The sequence below is a fragment of the Saimiri boliviensis genome, chromosome 16, assembly GCF_048565385.1.
Source record: "Saimiri boliviensis isolate mSaiBol1 chromosome 16, mSaiBol1.pri, whole genome shotgun sequence".
NCBI lineage: Eukaryota > Metazoa > Chordata > Mammalia > Primates > Cebidae > Saimiri > Saimiri boliviensis.
This window is the reverse complement of record NC_133464.1, coordinates 64500982-64520576: the sequence shown is the minus strand read 5'-3', so window position 1 is coordinate 64520576 and position 19595 is coordinate 64500982. Positions and strand designations below refer to the sequence as shown.

Sequence of the window (19595 nt, the reverse complement as noted above, 5' to 3'; positions counted from 1 at the left end):
GTACTTCTTCTGGTTATAAAAGTAATAGATGGTTATTGCAGAACATTAGAAAACAAACTTGAAATGCATCAGTTCTGATCTCTTCCCATCTTTCATGTTAGATTCACCATTTTTTAAAAAAATGCCTTCTTAGGCTAGGCGGGTGGATCACGAGGTCAAGAGAGCGAGACCATCCTGGTCAACATGGTGAAACCCCGTCTCTTCTAAAAATACAAAAATTAGCTGGGCATGGTGGCACACGCCTGTAGTCCCAGCTACTCAGAAGGCTAAGGCAGGAGAATTGCTTGAACCCAGGAGGCGGAGGTTGCAGTGAGCCGAGAACGTGCCATTGCACTCCAGCCTGGGTAACGAGCGAAACTCCGTCTCAAAAAAAAAAAAAAAAAAAGTCTTCTTTTTGTTTTTATTAAAGGCAATTTTCTAACATGGTTTTCAGTTAATTTGCTGTAACCATTGCATCTCACTGGTTCCTATTGGATTCATCTTCCTTCTTACTGAAATAAATTCTTGAGTAGTTTCTCAATGAGGATCTATAAATAATAAACATAAGCTTTTGTCCAGAAATGCTTATGTTTTACACTTTTCATTTCTAATTTAGCTACATATGTGAGGTGATTTTCTTAAATATATTACATTCTTACATTTTTATATCTTGCTGATGAGGCTAAAAGGTACAGTCATAACTTTTGCATCATTAAAAATAGTTGCCTTAGAAAGCTGTACTTTTTCTTCCTTAAAATAGTTTTTTTAATGCACTGTGCTAATATACCAAATGAATTAATTTTTTAAATAAGTAAATGGTTATGAGTCATGCTATACTTAATATAAAATATCCTAATATTGCTACTTAAATATACATGTACTAGTCAACTGTTATGTTTTATAATAATACTATACATGGTGGCATGTATATCCAAAAACAGTGTTTTGAGTTATATTTTATTTTCTGAGGTATGATCTCACTCTGTTGCCCAGGCTGGAGTGCAGTGGCATAATTAAAGCTCACTGTGGCCTAAACCTCCCAAGCTCAAGTGATCCTACCACCTCAGCCTCCTGAGTAGCTAGGACTACTGGTTACTTTTTTTTCCTTAGTTGTTTTTTAGAGACAGGATCAATTTAGGTGGTGTCCTGCAGTAGTTCTTCTGGAGCAGTTCTATCTAGTAGAGGTTTCTGTGAGGATGGAAATGTTGTCTATGTTGTCCAGTAAACTAGCTGCTAGCACTAGACCTTGAGTATTGATATATTCTCTTTTTATTTACCTTTATCTTTTATCAGCTGAGTAGACATTTTGAATTAATAACTTGATTGATCTTAGACCGTGTAATTTAAGATGATTTATTTTTACATGGAGATTTTTTTCCTCCAGAAATTCAAGGCTGATTAGTTTCTTGGTTTTAGTGGTTAAGAATTGCCTATACAATAAGGTGATGAAAAGTACATTGTGGCATTATAATGAGTTAGATTGTATGTTTAGCTTGTGTATTTAGTACATTATAGTCATATATTCAGTGCATTTTTAAAGTATTAAGTTTAGCATATCCTCTGAGATTACCTTTTTATATATTAGTTGTCATTGAGTAAGAGGAATTATAGAAATAATAACTCTTCATGTTTCACCCTGCTGAACAAGAGTGTTAATAATGTGTTATATTTTTTTCAGATTGCAAATAGAAGAGTCTTCCAAACCTGTGAGGCTGTCACAACAACTTGACAAAGTTGTAACAACCAATTACAAACCTGTTGCTAATCATCAATACAATGTAAGTCTTCTGCTGTCTCTTTTCATTCTTTTATATTTTTATTCTTTTCTGTATCATAGAGTCTTAGGTTTTCTTTTGGGTTTTGTTTTGTTTTTTGTTTTTTGAAATGGAGCGTCACTCTGTCACCTAGGCCGGAGTACAGTGATGCAATCTCAGCTTGCTGCAACTTCCGCCTCCCAGGTTCAAGCGATTCTTCTGTCTCAGCCTCTTGAGTAGCTGGGACAACAGGCACCCGCCACCACATCTGGCAAATTTTTGTATTTTTAGTAGAGACAGGGTTTCACCATATTGGCTAGGCTGGTCTCAAACTCCTAACCTTGTGATTTGCCTGCCTCGGCCTCCCAAAGTGCTACGATTATAGGCTCGAGGCACGACAGCTGACGGAGTCTTAGGTTTTCAAAGAAACTAAGCGATTATACACATTGCCATCAGGTGCTTGAATTACAATACCTGATCTGAACTTAATAAGGAATATGACAATTTGCTAAAAGTATACAAAAGATGTTTAATCTGCATTCCAAGTTATATAATGGCAAAAAGAAGGCAACCACTGTGCGAACTAACCTTGATAAAATTTGTTTTTTGTTTTGTTTTTTCTGAGACAGAGTTTCACTCTGTCACCCAAGCTGGAGTGCAGTGGCATGATCTTGGCTTACTACAACCTCCACTCCTTGGTTTCAAGCAATTCTCCTGCCTCATCCTGTTGAGTAAGCTAGAATTATAGGCGCTTGCCACCACACCTGGCTAATTTTTTTGTGTTTTTAGTAGAGATGAGGTTTCACCATGTTGGCCAGACTGGTCTTGAACTCCTGACTTCAGGTGATCCACCTGCCTCAGCCTCCCAAAGTGCTGGGATTACAGCGTGAGTCACCACACCTGGCTACCCTTGATAAGTTTTTACAAAGAAACAAAACACTTCAATTCTCAGTGTTGCTAATGTTTTAAATTACAGTGTACCAAATAAATAATAGTTTTACTATTTTTAAAAATTTTTCTAGGCCAGGCATGGTCTATTTTGAAAGAAAGAGTGAGAGAGACCACATTCACAGAATGTTATTATAGTATATTGTTATGGTTATTCTATTTTATTATGGGTTGTTGTTGTTAATATCTTACTGTGCTGAATTTATAAGTTAAACTTTATCATAGGTATGTATGTATGTATGTATGTATGTTAAAAACCATAATATATAGAGTTTGGGTATATCTACAATTTCAGGCACCAAGTAGGGCAGGGAGGTGTCTTGCAACATATCTCTTGCCAATAAGGAGAAAATATTGTGTATTATATTTTAAGACTTTTTTTTATTGTTGTGCATCTTATGTATACTATATGTATTATACAATATATACATTTATTGAATACATATTATATATACTTTGTGCCAGGTATTGGTCTGAGTGTTTCATAAGTAATGACATTTAATCTTCGAACCAACCCTGTGAAGAAACTACAATAGTTGAGGTAACTGAGGCAGAGAGATTAGCTTACCTGAGGTGGTGCAAGTAATTGAGCAGTCCAGGTGTTGAACTCAGGCAGTCTAACTTAGGAGCCATACTGTTAACTACTGTGTATGTTGCTGCTGGACATTAGCAGTTGCTAAAAGGGCTAAGGATTTTGGGTTTTGAAATATCTGTAATGTAGGCTGGGTGCAGTGGCTCATGCCTGTAATCTCAACACTTTGAGAGGCCGAGGCAGGTGGATCATGAGGTCAGAAGTTCAAGACCAGCCTGGCCAAGATGGTGAAACCCTATCTCTACTAAAAATACAAAAAACAAATTAGCCAAGCATGGTGGCAGAAGCCTATAATCCCAGCTACTCAGGAGGCTGAGGCAGGAGAATCACTTGAACCAGGGCAGCAGAGGTTGTAGTGAGCCGAGATCGAGCCACTGCACTCCAGCCTGGCTGACAGAGTGAGACTCCATCTTTTAAAAAAAAGAGAAAGGCCGGGCATGGTGGCTCACGCCTGTAATCCTAGCACTTTGGGAGGCTGAGGTGGGCGGATCACCTGAGGTCAGGAGTTCAAGACCAGCCTGGCCAACATGGTGAAACCCCATCTCTACTAAAAATACAAAAATTAGCCGGGCGTGGTGGTGCACACCTGTAATCCCAGCTACTCGGGAGGCTGAGGCAGGAGAATCACTTGAACCTGGGAGGTGGAGATTGCATTGAGCTTAGATCAGGCCATTGTACTCCAACCTGGGCAACAGAGTGAGATTCCATCTCATTAAAAAAGAAAAAAAAGAAAGCATGGACTGTTGTGCCACATACTCAGTGATCCATCCAAAAACAAGGACTGCAGCCTAAATTCCAAATACCAGAGACTGAAATTTTCAGCCTTGCTAAGGGAACACCTTGATGTTTGAACCTTTGTGTTTTGTACAGGGCATTCTCTGTACCAGTTTGTTGTGATTATAAAACAGTTAGCAAAATAGCCTACATTCGTAGTTATTTTCTATTCCATATTTCTGCGCCACGTTGTTTTCTCTCAAAATCCATTCTTTTAAAAAATAAATGTTGCCGGGCGCGGTGGCTCAAGCCTGTAATCCCAGCACTTTGGGAGGCCGAGGCGGGTGGATCACAAGGTCGAGAGATCGAGACCATCCTGGTCAACATGGTGAAACCCCGTCTCTACTAAAAATACAAAAAAATTAGCTGGGCATGTTGGCACGTGCCTGTAATCCCAGCTACTCAGGAGGCTGAGGCAGGAGAATTGCTTGAACCCAGGAGGCGGAGGTTGCGGTGAGCCGAGATCGCGCCATTGCACTCCAGCCTGGGTAACAAGAGCGAAACTCCATCTCAAAAAAAAAGATAGGAAAAGATTGGAAATGAATGTCCCAAATTGGAGATTGATTACTATTTTAAGTCATTATATTCAAGTGGTAGGATCTAGAGTGATTTTATCCTAATTTTCTTTTTTATAAAATATTTTCCAATTGTTGGAATTGTCACAGTGAGCACATGTTTTCTGAATTGTTGCAGTAAGCAATATAGTTATGTTGGGAAGGGGAAGATTGGAAGGGGAAGAAAGCCAGGGAAGAATAGCTAGCCATGGTAGTACCCTACCACAGGCTGGAATGCAGTGGCACGATCTCGGCTCATTGCAACCTCTGACTCTCAGGTTCAAGTGATTCTCCTGCCTCAGCCTCCCGAGTAGCTGGGATTAACAGGCATGTACCACCACACCCAGCTAATTTTTGTGTTTTTAGTAGAGACAGGATTTCACCAGGCTGGCCAGCATGGTCTCGATCTCCTGACCTAGTGATCTGCCACCCTCAGCCTCCCAAAGTGCTGGGATTACAGGCTTGAGCCACTGTGCCCAGCTTCATCTCTTTTGTCTTAGTTGTCTCTATAGCTTGCTTCCTTGTTGAATTAGGGCAATCTTTACACTTCTGCCTTTGTCCTTAAGTGCATTTTTTTGGGTCTATTTTTCCATCTTCCTTACATTGAAAAAAAAACTCCTTGGTCATAGGTTCTCTGGTCTCTCCCCTCTCCAGTCTTGCTTCTAGCTCTTGTAGTCACTCTGTTCTTCTCAGAATCTTTTGTAGCTGCCGATAGTTATTCTCTTTCATGCCCTTTTCACCCACAAAATCTTGAGACTGCCTGGATTTCAGTGTTCCCCAATACAGTCCATGTCATTTATTTGCATTTTTTGGCATCATGATCTTGTCCTAGGTAGCTCTTTGTCTATTACTGCATGTGAAATGCTCAAGGCTCCCTCTAATAATTTTAATCCATTTAAAGCCATAAGAAAGGGATAACTTTTACAAAGAGAAGGCTGTTTTACTCTCCCCATATCTTGTCGCAGCGCCTAGCATATAGTCATGCTTAATAAGAGATCAATGGAGTTTGAGTTTTACTACCAGGTTGTACATATCAAAAAAAAAGTAGATTCTCAGGGTTGTCAGAGTTACCTTTTGCCACTAATTTGACAGTCTAAGATATAAACTAAATTTTATCCTTTTATAACAAATGTTTATTGTTGAAATAGAGAGAGTAAGCCTAACTACCTGAAGCTGAAATTTCTGCAATAATTTAGTTTGTAAATTTTGTTATTTTTATTATTAGTTTGTAAATTTTGAAATGTATTTCATGGTTTTTGAAGCTAGTCTGCAGATTGTAATTATTCCAGCTGACAGTTTCCATCGAGCCTACTGATGCTTTCTTCACCAGGTTGGATCCTCCAACAAGTTTCAAATGGTTTATACAAGTGAAGTGTTCCTAAAAACAAATGAACAACTGTCTCAGTTAACTAAGTTATTGAACAGAACTTGCATATTTTCCGTAAAAAGGGTAATGTTTTACAAATGAACCTTCCAAGAATGGTATCAGTAGGAGGGAACTTCTGCAGTCTTAGTGCCACTGCTTTTTAAGCTGGCATGCATGGAGATACACAAAACTCCAGGATAAACATATAAACATAACACATAGTCCTAAAGTGTCATTTTTATTTGAACAGGAGGTATTCTGTTTTTTTTTTTTATTTCCATGTTAAAAATAAAGATGTATTATATAGGTGAATTTAGAGGTCATATGAAGTTTTAAATGGGAATTTCAGAAAAATTGTTTGCTTGTGTCTGAGTGATAAGTATATATTTCCCCTTTGTCTTGTTAAACTAACTTCGTTTTATAGGAAAAGAAACAGATTCAAGGAGGTTGCACAGGGTCAGGATGAGAAAAGGTCCATGTCCTTTCCTTTTTACCAATGCTTCCCAAACTTTTTTCACTCTGTAAAGAACCTGTTGTGTGATCTACCTGCCTCCAAGAACCTCATGTTTGAAAGATGTTACCGACCAAACTGTATCTGTTAGATTAACTGTTTTAATGTTAATCAAAAACAAAAGAACTGCAAATTAGAGTTTTGGATCAACACAAGCTAAGCAGTTAACCACACTGAATGGATGTAATTTTGGCAAAAGGCCTTTATGGGAGGAAATGGACAGATTACATAAAGCTTTAGGGAATAATAAAAGTGACTAAAATTATTACTCACTTAGAGCCTAAAAGATATGTGGAGCCCTGGGAGCAACAGGTCCCAGGTTCTGAACTACTCTTCAGAGGCCTGCTACCTCGAAACTTAAAATCTGGCTGGTTTTGGATGACTCAAAAGAGAATGCCTAGGTAGGCGCAATGGCTCATGCCTGTTATCTCAACACTTTGGAAGGCTGAGGCAGGTGGATCACCTGAGGGAAAGAGCTCCAGGCCAGCCTGAGATGGCAAAACCCTGTCTCTACTAAAAATAGAAAAAATTAGCCATGTGTAGTGGCGTGTGCCTCTAATCCCAGCTACTTGGGTGGCTGAGGCAGGAGAATCTCTTGAACTCAGGAGGTGGAGATTGGAGTGAGATCATCCCACTGCACTCCATCCTGGGCGACAAAAGCAAAACTCCAGCTCCAAAAAAAAGAGAGAGAGAGAGAGAGAGAATGCCTGTGTTTCAGAGTGGACATGTTGAATTGATGCTTTTATTTCTTTTCCTGTTTGCATATAGATTGAGTATGAAAGGAAAAAGAAAGAAGATGGAAAGCGAGCTCGAGCTGATAAACAACATGTTTTAGACATGCTATTTTCAGCCTTTGAGAAACACCAGTACTATAATCTTAAGGACTTGGTGGACATCACAAAACAACCTGTGGTATGTATATATTCATACTGATGCTTTGAATATGCCCTCCTTTATTAACATGTCATTACTGAAAGTGTGTCATACATGAGTTAGTTCACATTTATCTATGCTAATGACAATTTTAGACAACACAGAAAAGATGTCTTAATGCAGCCATTTTTTTGTAACATCAGCTTTATAATTTTAGATTTCAGTACATTTAATATCAGCAATTCTTTATGAAGAAAAGAAATTATCCTCATTTATATTTGTTCTTGAGGTTAAGCCTGAAATCTGTTGATACCATTTCTGGCCTTTATTTTGTTTCCCTGTCTTCCTCTGAAAGAGCTTAACTCCTTCCCTTTTTTTGGAAAACACGCCTTATGGAAGAATCACATCCTTTAAAGAATTATACTGTTTTGTCATTGTAGGAGGGTTTATCCCTGTCTTGTGGATTGTTATCTGTGGATTTTTTTTTTTTTTTAATTAGAATCTACCTAGGTCCTTTTAAACTTGAGCTGAACTGCCCTCTCAAATTATGCTTGCAGAGATTGTAATTAGGTTGTCCTAGTCTCCATTTTTTAAGGACATTTAACAAATTGGTATTTTAGAAAATTTAGCTTTGTTTTATAGTCTTTTTTTTTTTTTTGAGACGGAGTTTCACTCTTGGTACCCAGGCTGGAGTGCAATGGCGCGATCTCGGCTCACCGCAACCTCCACCTCCTGGGTTCAGGCAATTCTCCTGCCTCAGCCTCCTGAGTAGCTGGGATTACAGGCACGCGCCACCATGCCCAGCTAATTTTTTGTATTTTTAGTAGAGACGGGGTTTCACCATGTTGACCAGGTTGGTCTCGATCTCTCGACCTTGTGATCCACCCGCCTCGGCCTCCCAAAGTGCTGGGATTATAGGCTTGAGCCACCGCGCCCGGCCTTATAGTCATTTTTATCTCTACTCTAGGCCTTTGTACATTTACTAGTGATTTGTGTTAATCCACCTAAAATGATGGTAACAATAAGAAGTCCAAATTCTTTCTCTAATCTTTGAGTCACATTGTTTTCCATTTAGCTTTTTTCACTGAATGTCACCAAAGTATCAAGAGTGTTTAATTATAGTTTTGAGAAAGTTGAATGGAAACCCTTTTATCTCATTTTCTTTACCATTTTGTTCACTCTGCCAGTATACTCAATAATATGTTGATTCTTGCTGTTCCATTTATTTGATTCAGAATATGTAACAAAATAACCAATTTTAAAAAACTTTAACATAACCAAATAACCTATTTGTGAAAGGACTTGATTTTTTTTATTTATATAAAGCTTTAGTAAATGATATATGAAATTTTAGTGTTCATCATACAGTTCCTTCTGCAGAGATTTCTTTACTATTATACATCAACCTTTCACTTTTTATTAAGAAATTAAATTCCAAAAGATTTCTTTTTAATAAGAAGAAAGTGCTCATGGTGCAGTATTATCAATTCATCCCATGACTTCACTCCCTTTGGCATCAAAGCCTTAGATTTTTTAATATAGCATTCTATGCTATATTAAAAAATTTTTTTGAAATAGAATACTTCATTACCTAAGCTGTGTTTCTTCTGGTTTTAATGAAATTTATCTTTCTATTTACATATATAAATACATCTGTATGAAAAGGCCAGTCCAGAAACTCTGAAAACAGACAAGAAGTCTCATGGAATTAAACACAGAAAATTAAATATGGAAAATAATTACTTGTAGGGGACATTCAGATGATACTAGGAGAAACAGTTTCTTTGCCTTTACATGGGATATAAGGTTTATTCATTTTGCATCAAAGAAAAACAATTACTAGTATGTCTTTTGGTTTTGGTTCTTATGATTTTTTATATGGTAGTACTCAGTGAATCTCTTACAACAGAGCGTCTTAATTCCTAATCAGTGGATATGCTTTAGGGGATCCATTAACTGCCTGAATATGTGGGAAAATGTATGGTTTTTCTAGGGAACAGAACCATAGTTTGTATCAAATTCTCATAGAAGCCACTGATCTTGAAACTTATTTTTTAATAATCATTTTATTATTTAGAGACTAAATTGCCTCAATAAGCGTAAGATTTTTGAAGGCAGAGTTGTATGTTATTCCTATCTCTAAGTATTTATATACCCCATAGTGTAAAACATGGCAAAAAATTCAGTAAATATCTAATGAATTGATTTGAAAAAAGAAAATTCTCAATCTCCAAGGGCATATTTCTTCAGATGGATTTTGGTAGGCCTCTTATGTCATTTATAGTGAGAGTAGGGGCAAAGAGCCGGGGCCAAGAAAGTGTGGAATGCCTTCAGCCAGGCTGGGGGTAGGCCAGAGGTAGAGTTACCTCCACCTAGAGGAGAGGGCAGGAAGTGGTCAGCATGGATTCCAGTCCTGCTGTCTACCTCACTGGCATCTGGAGAAGTCACTTCTCCTCCTCAAATTGAGGGAATTGGACGAGACTATCTCTATGATCCCTTTCAGCTCTAAATCTGTGATATTCTCTCTCCTATTTCATCTCCTTTCCACCTTCCTCTCCCAATTTACCTAGTGAGAAAGTCCAATGACTGAGAAAGAAAATTGCCAAAGCCTAGCTCTCCCCCAGGTAGGAATTATCCCACTTTAAAAGGGTCCCAGGACATAAAGGGATTTGTACTAATTGTTATCAGTACCCAGGAGACTTGAGGAATCGATTCTAGCATGACGATCAATGATCCAGCAAAGGGGGATCCTGGTATAATAGAAAGAACCCTAGATTTGTAGTATGAGATTTTAGTTCAAGTCCCAGCTCTACCATTTAGCCAAATAGTCCTGGACAAGTTACTTAAATACATTTAATACATTACTTAGGTATTTAATATTTAGTTCACTTAACATATGTAATGCTTAATATAAAATTTACCAATATGTTCAATTTATAATGTTTTTATGTTGTTGTTGTTGTTGTTTTTGGAGGCAGAGTTTTGCTCTTGTCACCCAGGCTGGAGTGCAATGGCATAGTCTCCACTCACTGCGGCCTCCACCTCCTGGGTTCAATCGATTCTCCTGCCTCAGCCTCCCAAGTAGCTGAGATTACAGGGCTAATTTTTGTATTTTTAGTAGAGACGGAGTTTCACCATGTTGGCTAGGCTGGTCTCAAACTCCTGACCTCAGGTGATCTACATGCCTCAGCCTCCCAAAGTGCTGGGATTACAGGTTTAAGCTGCCATTCCCAGCTAAAACCTAAAAACAAGCAAAATTATTGGTTAGAAAAACTGTCCTTGGGGCCCGTCTTTTTCTCTCGTTGTGCCTTACATAAACAACTAGAAAGAGTGAAAGTTACTCATCAAGGAGGCCAAGCTTTGGTAACTGGTGTAAAGTCAGAACACAGTATCCTTTTAAAGAAGTATCATCTTAGACTGTTTTTTTGTTGCTTATAACGGAATACCTGAAGCTAGGCAATTTTTAAAGCAAAAGAATTTGTTTCTTAAAATTTTCGAGTCTGAGAAGTCCAAGGTCAAAGGGCCACATCTGGTAAGAGGCTTTTTCTGGTGGGGACTCTGCAGAGGCCTGAGGCAGCTCAGGACATCACATAGTGAGGAGGCTGAGCATGCTAGCTCAGGTCTCTCTTCCTCTTCCTCCTTTTATAAAGCCACCAGTCCTACTCCCATGATAACCCATTAATCTATGAATGAGCAGAGCTCCCATGACCCAGTCACCTCTCAAAGGCCCACTTCTTACTACTGCCACATTGAGAATTAAGTTTCACATGAGTATTAGAAGGGACAGATATACAAACCATAGCAGGTGTTTTTATATGGTGTAACTTTTGGATTTTTTCCCCACCTGAAAATAGAAGATTATAAGAGGCCTATTATTTCTCCCTGGTACTCTTTGATTTTTAACCTTGAATGAGTTATTCCAGCTTTTTTCATATTTTGTTGTATCTGTCAAATAGAAGCATATATATGCAGCATTTCCTTTGAAGATACAAACAATTAAAAACTTCATCTAATTGATCCCTTTGAAACACCAAACTGCCAATACCGCTCTGAGCTTCAACACTGTTCTCTAACAACATTCATTTACTAGTGTTCCTCTACAGCACACTTCTGCTAAAAAGTGTCACTGAGGCCGGGCGTGGTGGCTCATGCCTATAATCCCAGAACTTTGGGAGGCTGAGGCGGGTGGATCACGAGGTCAAGAGATCGAGACCATCGTGGTCAACATGGTGAAACCCCATCTCTACTAAAACTACAAAAATTAGCTGGGCGTGGTGGCGCACGCCTGTAATCCCAGCTACTCGGGAGGCTGAGGCAGGAGAATTGCTTGAACCCAGGAGGCGGAGGTTGCGATGAGCCGAGATCATGCCATTGCACTCCAGCCTGGGTAACAAGAGCAAAACTCCATCTCAAAAAATACAAAATAAAAAAATAAAATAAATAAAATAAAAAGTAACACTGAAAACTAGCCCTGATTATAACTGAACCTGTTAATTTCCCCTTGCACTACCTACCCAGTTTCAGGTCAGGATTCAGAGAAGTTTATTTTTATTTTTATTTTTATTTTTTGAGATAGAGTCTTGCCCTGTCGCCCAGGCTGGAGTGCAGTGTTGCAGTCTTGGATCACTGTAACCTCCGCCTCCTGGTTCAAGCATTTCTCCTGCCTCAGCCTCCCATATAGCTGGGATTACAGGTCCCACCACCACGTCCAGCTAATTTTTTTTTTTTTTGCAACGGAGTCTTGCTCTGTCTCCAGGCTTGAGTGCAGTGGCACAATCTCAGCTCACTGTACCCTCTGCCTCCTGGGTTCAAGAAATTCTCCTGCCTGAGTAGCTGGGACTACAGGCGTGGGCCACCATGCCTGGATAATATTTGTATTTTCAGTAGAGACAGGGTTTTGCAATGTTGGCCAGGCTGGTCTCAAACTCTTGACCTCAGGTGATCTACCTGTTAGGCAGGCTGCTTTCTAATTTCTGTATTATTAGGAATCATCATCATTGATCCTAAGCTAGGTATGTAGAGAGTAGAATTTAAGCCTTGTCTTAGTTCATTAAGTTTCTACTCCAAAAGGAAAAAAAATTGATATTTTTAATGTTTGAAGCTTATTCCCAAATTTACTACTTCATAATGACTGCTGTTTTTATATAATGTTTGCACAGACATATACTCTCCCTTTTTTCACTTGGCTCCTTTTTTCTTCTTTTCATTTTTCCTATAACTGGAAATTTTTATTTTTAAATGGTAGTATAAAAAGATAATTTCCCAACAGAGCATATTAATTAAAGGCTAAAATAGTAGGCTACTGTGCCTTATGACTGTACATCAGTTTGTCTTAGTCTTGCGGGCCAATTAGGAAGTTGATCCATTGATTTCTGGCTTTTTGCCCACTGTAGTTTTAACTTGACCCACAAATGCAAACAAACATCCTAATGACTTGACCTCTTCGGTCAAGTATGTCCCTTGCCATTTCCTTCCAAGAAAGCTGTGATGTTCTGTCACTTACTTCTCTGCATTCAGAGTAGCTGTAAGTTCTCTCCCACACATCCTTTTGATGAAGAATTGCTGGACGACCTGAGCCAGTTTATTCCGATCTTGTGCTGCAACATGGCACATAGTCTGTAATGAGACATATACCCAATCCTATGTGACATAAAGATGATCTACTCAGTTCTAGAATCCTTTGTTTAAAATACAGATGGTTAGACAAAAGATTTAATTGGATGGAATATGTAATAGGAGGGGAACTCCTTTCTCTAGATCTGTACACAGAATTGCTATTCAAATCAAATGGTCAAATACCTGTTCTCAAAGAACCTAACATCTTTATGCAGGCTGTGTTAGGTGCCCCTTCTCAGTGGTGTCATCATACTCTGTACACATGCCTCTAACTATATTTTCTAATTACCTGCTAATACGCCTTTCTCTTTTTCCTTTTTTTTTCTTTTGAGATGGAGTTTTGCACTGTTTCTGTTGCCCAGGCTGGAATGCAGTGGTGCAATCTCAGCTCACTGCAGCCTCCACCTCCTGGGTTCGATTAATTATCCTGCCTCAGCTTCCTGAATAGCTGGGACTATAGGCGCATGCCACTACGCCCAGCTAATTTTTGTATTTTTAGTAGAGATAAGATTTCTCCATGTTGGCCAGCTGGTCTCGCCAGCTGGTCTCAAACTCCTGATCTCAGGTGATCCACCTGCCTCAGCCTCCCAAAGTGCTGGGATTACAGGTGTGAGCCACCACATCTGGCCTAATGTGCCATATTCTTTGCCCCCATCCTCTGCACTAATCTTAAACCATGAACTCTGGGAAGAAGACTGACTGACTGTCATTCTCCCTGGCACATTGTAGGTGCTGGAATAAATATTTGAATAGGAATGTTTAAAAAAAACAATAATAAGATCACCAAATAATTTTCAATCCTGGTAGAACCTTTAAAACCTCTTCTTCAGTTGGCTTTGTCACCAACAATATTTTAGCACTAAAATGCAGATTTTAGTAATAAATGCCATTTAGATTCAGATTGTAACAGTTTAGTCAGTAAACTTTTGTTTCTCAAACTAAGTCACTGCTTGAGTTTTAAAAATAAACTAGAATTTGATTGGTCTGTTTTTATGGACCTTCTTTTTTTTTTTTTTTTTTTTTTATTATTATTTTTTTTTGAGACGGAGTTTCGCTCTTGTTACCCAGGCGGGAGTGCAATGGCGCAATCTCGGCTCACCGCAACCTCTGCCTCCTGGGTTCAGGCAATTCTCCTGCCTCAGCCTCCTGAGTAGCTGGGATTACAGGCACGCACCACCATGCCCAGCTAATTTTTTTGTATTTTTAGTAGAGACGGGGTTTCACCGTGTTGACCAGGATGGTCTCGATCTCTTGACCTCGTGATCCACCCGCCTTGGCCTCCCAAAGTGCTGGGATTACAGGCTTGAGCCACCGTGCCCGGCTCTTTATGGACCTTCTTAGTGATATCCTCCACCACCACCCAGCAATCCTCCTAGCTGTCTTGTTAGTCTTAAGCACACCCTATTCACTTTGCATAAGTACACTGAGTCTGTGATGTGCAGACAGGCACTGTAACAGGAGCATGTGGTTTAAATGAAGAGCAAGGCATATAAATAAAAGATTATAATATAGTAAGAGCTACCATGGAAGAATGTGCAGTGTGAAATGTAAATCTAAGGTAAGGCTGTTAGAGAAAGTTTCTCTGAGAAAGTAATGTTTCAGCCTAGTCTTAAAGAATGAGGGTTTAGATTTGAGGAAAGGAGATAAACATTACAAGGAAGGGAAACAACATATGGAAAAACCCAGAAGCATGCAGATACGGAAATGGGAAGTATGTGTAAGGAGGAGTGTTGGAAGATGAGGCCAAAGGAAGAAGGCAGACCTGAGTGGATGCCTACGAAGGTGTTTGGAATTTAATGTGTAGGCCAAAGGGGGAAGTCATTGAAACATTTTAGACAGAGGAAGGACATGCTATCTCTGTTCGCTGCTAATGCTTTGTACCTACTTCCCTGCCAAGATAATTTATTTATTTGATTACAGTAAAATGGTCTTGGCCAGGTGTGGTGGCTCACGCCTGTAATCCCAGCACTTTGGGAGGCTAGGTGGGCGGATTGCCTAAGGTCGGTAGTTTGAGACCGGACTGGCCAACATGGACCCCGTCTCTACTAAAAATACAAAAATTAGCCCAGTGTGGTGGCACATGCCTGTAATCCTAGCTACTAGGGAGGCTGAGGCAGGAGAATCCCTGGAACCCGGGAGGCAGAGGTTGCAGTGAGCTGAGATCTCGCCATTGCACTCCACTCTGGGCAATAACAGCGAAACGCTATCTCAAAAGAAAAAGAAAAAGGTCTTAGATTGCAGTTTAGAACATCCTAAAAATCAGGAAGTTTGTGTCCCCTACCCCCTAGTCACAGTAGATTGTGACCCTGATTGCATTTTGTTGCTTGAAAAATTGACAGACCATGATTATCTCATTCCATTTTTACTGTTACATGGAAAAAAGAATGACACCTTCTTGTATAAAAATAATTCCATATATTCTACTAGTTTACCACAATGAGAGTGGACATGAAACAACTGAATTTGTACACTTAAGACTTTCTTAATATTTTGTGTTTAACCCTTTTTAGGCTTTTCATTTTCTGGGCCTGGATTATAAACGGGCACATGAGACTTGAAGTCAGGAGAGCTTCTTCTCTGTGGAGCTACTAAAATGCTTCTGGCAATTGCTCTTTTCATTTTTGACCCTTTGCAGTGCATCCACAATTGTATGGTTGTTTGTGTAGCACCGTCTTAGCCAGTCTCATAATAAATCGTTCTTTGGAATTTTACAAAGATGTCATTCTTGGCACGTAAACAGAGAATCATTTGTTTCTATCCAATCATTTTCCATTTATAAACCCTGTTCAATTAGAAAATAGTTTATGAATAGTGTCCTGTTTTTTAAATGTAATTTGAAATAGCAGGTGGCAGACTTTCGTTTTATATTACCTGGATGTCTCAAGCCTTTATGCTTACTCATTCACATGGGTCTGCTAGTGAAGCCAACCGTAGAAGGTGTGGGAGGCAGGCAAGTCTCAGGGGAACCCAGGGCTCATTTGGTTCATTGCTGCCACCTGCTGGGGCTGGCTGATGGAATGGGAAGACTGCCCAACAGAGAGCTAAGCCATCCTGAAGGAACCTCTAAGTAGTTCCAGTACTAATCAGCTATTATGTTTCTAGGTGACAATCTACCCCTGACTGAAAGGACTTTATGAACTCTAGAGCGTTATATCAGTCAGTGTAAAGTGGTGTTAGATTATGTTGGTAACACATAATCTCCAGCAGTGACAAGGCTCAGAGAATGAAGAACACACTAAGGACTCAAAGATCCTAGAGTTTCAGAGCTGGAAGAACCTTAAACCAGATGTAGTATATAGTCACATGAGCTGGGCGCGGTGGCTCAAGCCTGTAATCCCAGCACTTTGGGAGGCCGAGGCGGTTGGATCATGAGGTCAAGAGATCGAGACCAACCTGGTCAACATGGTGAAACTCCGTCTCTACTAAAAATACAAAAAATTAGCTGGGCATAGTGGTGCGTGCCTATAATCCCAGCTACTCAGGAGGCTGAGGCAGGAGAATTGTCTGAACCCAGGAGGCGGAGGTTGCGGAGAGCCGAGATTGTGCCATTGCACTCCAGCCTGGGTAACGAGTGAAACTCCGTCTCAAAGGAAAAAAAAAGTATATAGTCACATGAGTCACCTAGGTACTTGTTAATATGCAGGTTCCTGGGCCTAGCCCCAAAGACTTTGATTCAGGAGACCCAACATGTGTCTTTTTTAACTAGCTTCCCACAAGGTTCTGCTACAGGTAGTCTAGCATCACTGCAGAAGATAAGAAAACTATCTGAAATATCCAGACAAGAGCTTCTCAGCCGTTATTCTTATTAATGCCTCGTTTCAATTAATAAGAAAAATTATCTTTAATCAATGGGATGAGTCATCATCATACTGTAACTGGTTCTTTGAAGCATACACACACAAATTATTGTTAGACTGCTTTATTCTGCAACCACCACCACAACAAAAGAGTCACTTTTAAATAATTAACTTTCCTTTCTTCTCTCAGAAGGAAATTCTGTAATTTATACTGGTCAGTTTATTGTGGAATGCTTTTTGGCCTTGAGCATTGGCAAACAAAGGTGGAGTTTCATATTACACTTAACATAGCTATTATTTCCATGACTGTATTAATTATTTAGTAAATGTCCATTGAATTTTTAGGGACCTAAAACACCATCATACAGATTCTTTTCTTTGGAGAAGTCAAACACAAAGCTACATCCCCGATAGTTTTTGTAGATGTCTTATTATCACTTTTTGTTGTTGTTGAAATAGAGTTTTGTTCTTGTTGCCCAGGCTGAAGTGCAGTCTGGCTGACTGCAACCTCTGCCTCCTGGGTTCAAGCAATTCTCCTGCCTCAGCCTCCCTAGTACTGGAGACGGGGCTTCACCATGTTGGCCAGGCTGGTCTCGAACTCCTGACCTTAGGTGATCCGCCCACCTCAGCCTCCCAAAGTGCTGGGATCACAGGCGTGAGCCACCATGCCCAAGCTTATTACCACTTCTTATTCCCTTCTCTGTGTGGCAAGCTTGGCTAAAGTACAAATAGTAGTAAATACAAATAAGAACTCTCTTTCTTGGGCCGGGCACAGTGGCTCAAGCCTGTAGTCCCAGCACTTTGGGAGGCTGAGGCAGGTGGATCACAAGGTCAAGAGATCGAGACCGTCCTGGTCAACATGGTGAAACCCCATATCTACTAAAAATACAAAAAATTGGCTGGATATGGTGGCACGTGCCTGTAATCCCAGCTACTCAGGAGGCTGAGGCAGGAGAATTGCCTGAACCCAGGAGGCGGAGGTTGCGGTGAGCCGAGATTGCGCCATTGCACTCCCGCCTGGGTAACAAGAGCGAAACTCCGTCTCAAAAAAAAAAAAAAAAAACAAACTCTCTTTCTTATGTAGGAAAAAATAAGTGTAAGTGAAGTGTCCTAATAACAAATTTGAGAACTCACCTTAGAACTGAGAATTCTGAATACCTGTCATATGCCTGCTTGATAGAATAGTCTCAAAAATGTTAGTCATTTTTTTATATATGCTACTGCTCCTGAAACTACTGGTTTCAATCTGGCTGTGAACTGAGTCCTTGAGGCCGCTGAACTCAAGGGCAGATTATACTTGGTGTACTGTGTCACATTGAGTGAGGACTAGTAATATTTTCCTGTATTTCAGCTAATATTTTTTGTGTGCGTGTGTCTGTTTTAGCTTTTAAGTTGTTGGCATTCAGTACTTTTATCCCCTTTAATGCAGATGATCATATATTTAGTGCAGTGATCATATGACATATGTAGAATCAAAAGGTAGTTTATTGAGCCTCCTTAGAGATAAATCTTGCTGAGCTTTTAGGAGCATAATTTTTTTTTTTTTTTTTTTTGAGACAGAGTCTCGCTCTGTCTCCAGGTACCAAGCTGGAGTGCAGTGGCGCGATCTCGGCAAACTGCAACCTCCGCCTCCCAGGTTCAAACAGTTCTCCTGCCTCAGCCTCCCGAGTAGCTGGGAGCATAATTTTTATGACTTGCATACGTGATTTGGCATAGCATCTTATTTTAAGTTTTGTTTGCTGCCTTTATAAGCTCATTTATTAGGGTTTTTTTTGTCTTTGCTTTAGGTGTACCTGAAGGAAATCTTAAAAGAAATCGGTGTTCAGAATGTAAAAGGGATCCACAAAAACACATGGGAGCTGAAGCCAGAGTACAGACACTATCAAGGAGAAGAAAAGAGTGACTGAGATGACTCCTAGCCTGCATGCTAGTGAAACAACTAGCAATGATGCTAAGCAAAAGGCGCCAATACTGGAAGGCTTGAACACTGTGTGTTAATAGGGGTTAAGTGACAAATTTCTCTCAGTAAATTTTTTAAACCTGTAGTTCTTGTAAAGTTTCTTAACTGGTTTCTTTGGTTTGGTTTGGTTTGAGGAGAAAGAACAAATTTATTTATGGACTTAACTTGTATTAAACCAGATTATTCACAATGGGAAGAGGGGTTCGAGGATTAAGAGGGTTTTTCTTAAATATTAGGTTTTAAACATGTACAATTAGGAAATGTTTTTTAAGTGAGGACTCTCTAACCCTGCTGTTATCTTTGAGGAGCTGTGGCAGTGCAGATCCAAAGAGAATGGTATAGCAAAAAAAAAAAAAAAAAAGCAGTCAACTACAGAAACTCATAAAAGGAATAAAAAGCCAAAGTTCTTTATTTTAAAATTGTCAAAGAACAACGAGGTGTTTTTCTTTTAAACAGGTGATCATGTTCCGTGTTCATACTCAGCGTTAATAAAAGGAGACCATGTAAGCTTGTAGTGAAATGGCAGTTTTCATGATTAGCTTATTTTACCATAGTGATTCTGAAATGAGAAATGTGCAGAATCGTGGTCAGTTGATGTTTCTTTTATTTGCTTTTAAGAAAATTAGAAATTAGGCTGGGCATGATGGCTCATGCCTGTAATACCAGCACTTTGGGAGGCCAAGGAGGACAGATCACCTGAGGTCAGGAGTTTGAGACCAGCCTGGCCAACATGGTGAAACCCCATCTCTGCTAAAAATACAAAAACCAGCCAAGTGTAGTGGTGGGCGCCTGTAATCCCAGCTACTCAGGAGGCTGAGGCAGTAGGATTGCTTGAATCCAGGAGGCAGTGGTTGCAGTGAGCCAAGATTGC

At 39.7% G+C, this 19595-nt stretch overlaps 1 protein-coding gene across 1 annotated transcript in view; it reads left to right on the top strand.

The window, feature by feature from the left end:
- GTF2F2 (general transcription factor IIF subunit 2) overlaps positions 1-19143 on the top strand; it is a 129055-nt gene extending 109912 nt beyond the window's left edge. Inside the window, exons 6-8 of the mRNA XM_003934364.4 lie at positions 1658-1757; positions 7247-7390; positions 18552-19143. Of these exons, the coding sequence (XP_003934413.1) occupies positions 1658-1757; positions 7247-7390; positions 18552-18671 (364 nt within the window). The 3' untranslated portion in view covers positions 18672-19143. The remainder of the gene's footprint in view (positions 1-1657; positions 1758-7246; positions 7391-18551) is intronic.
- The last annotated feature ends 452 nt before the right edge of the window (positions 19144-19595 follow it).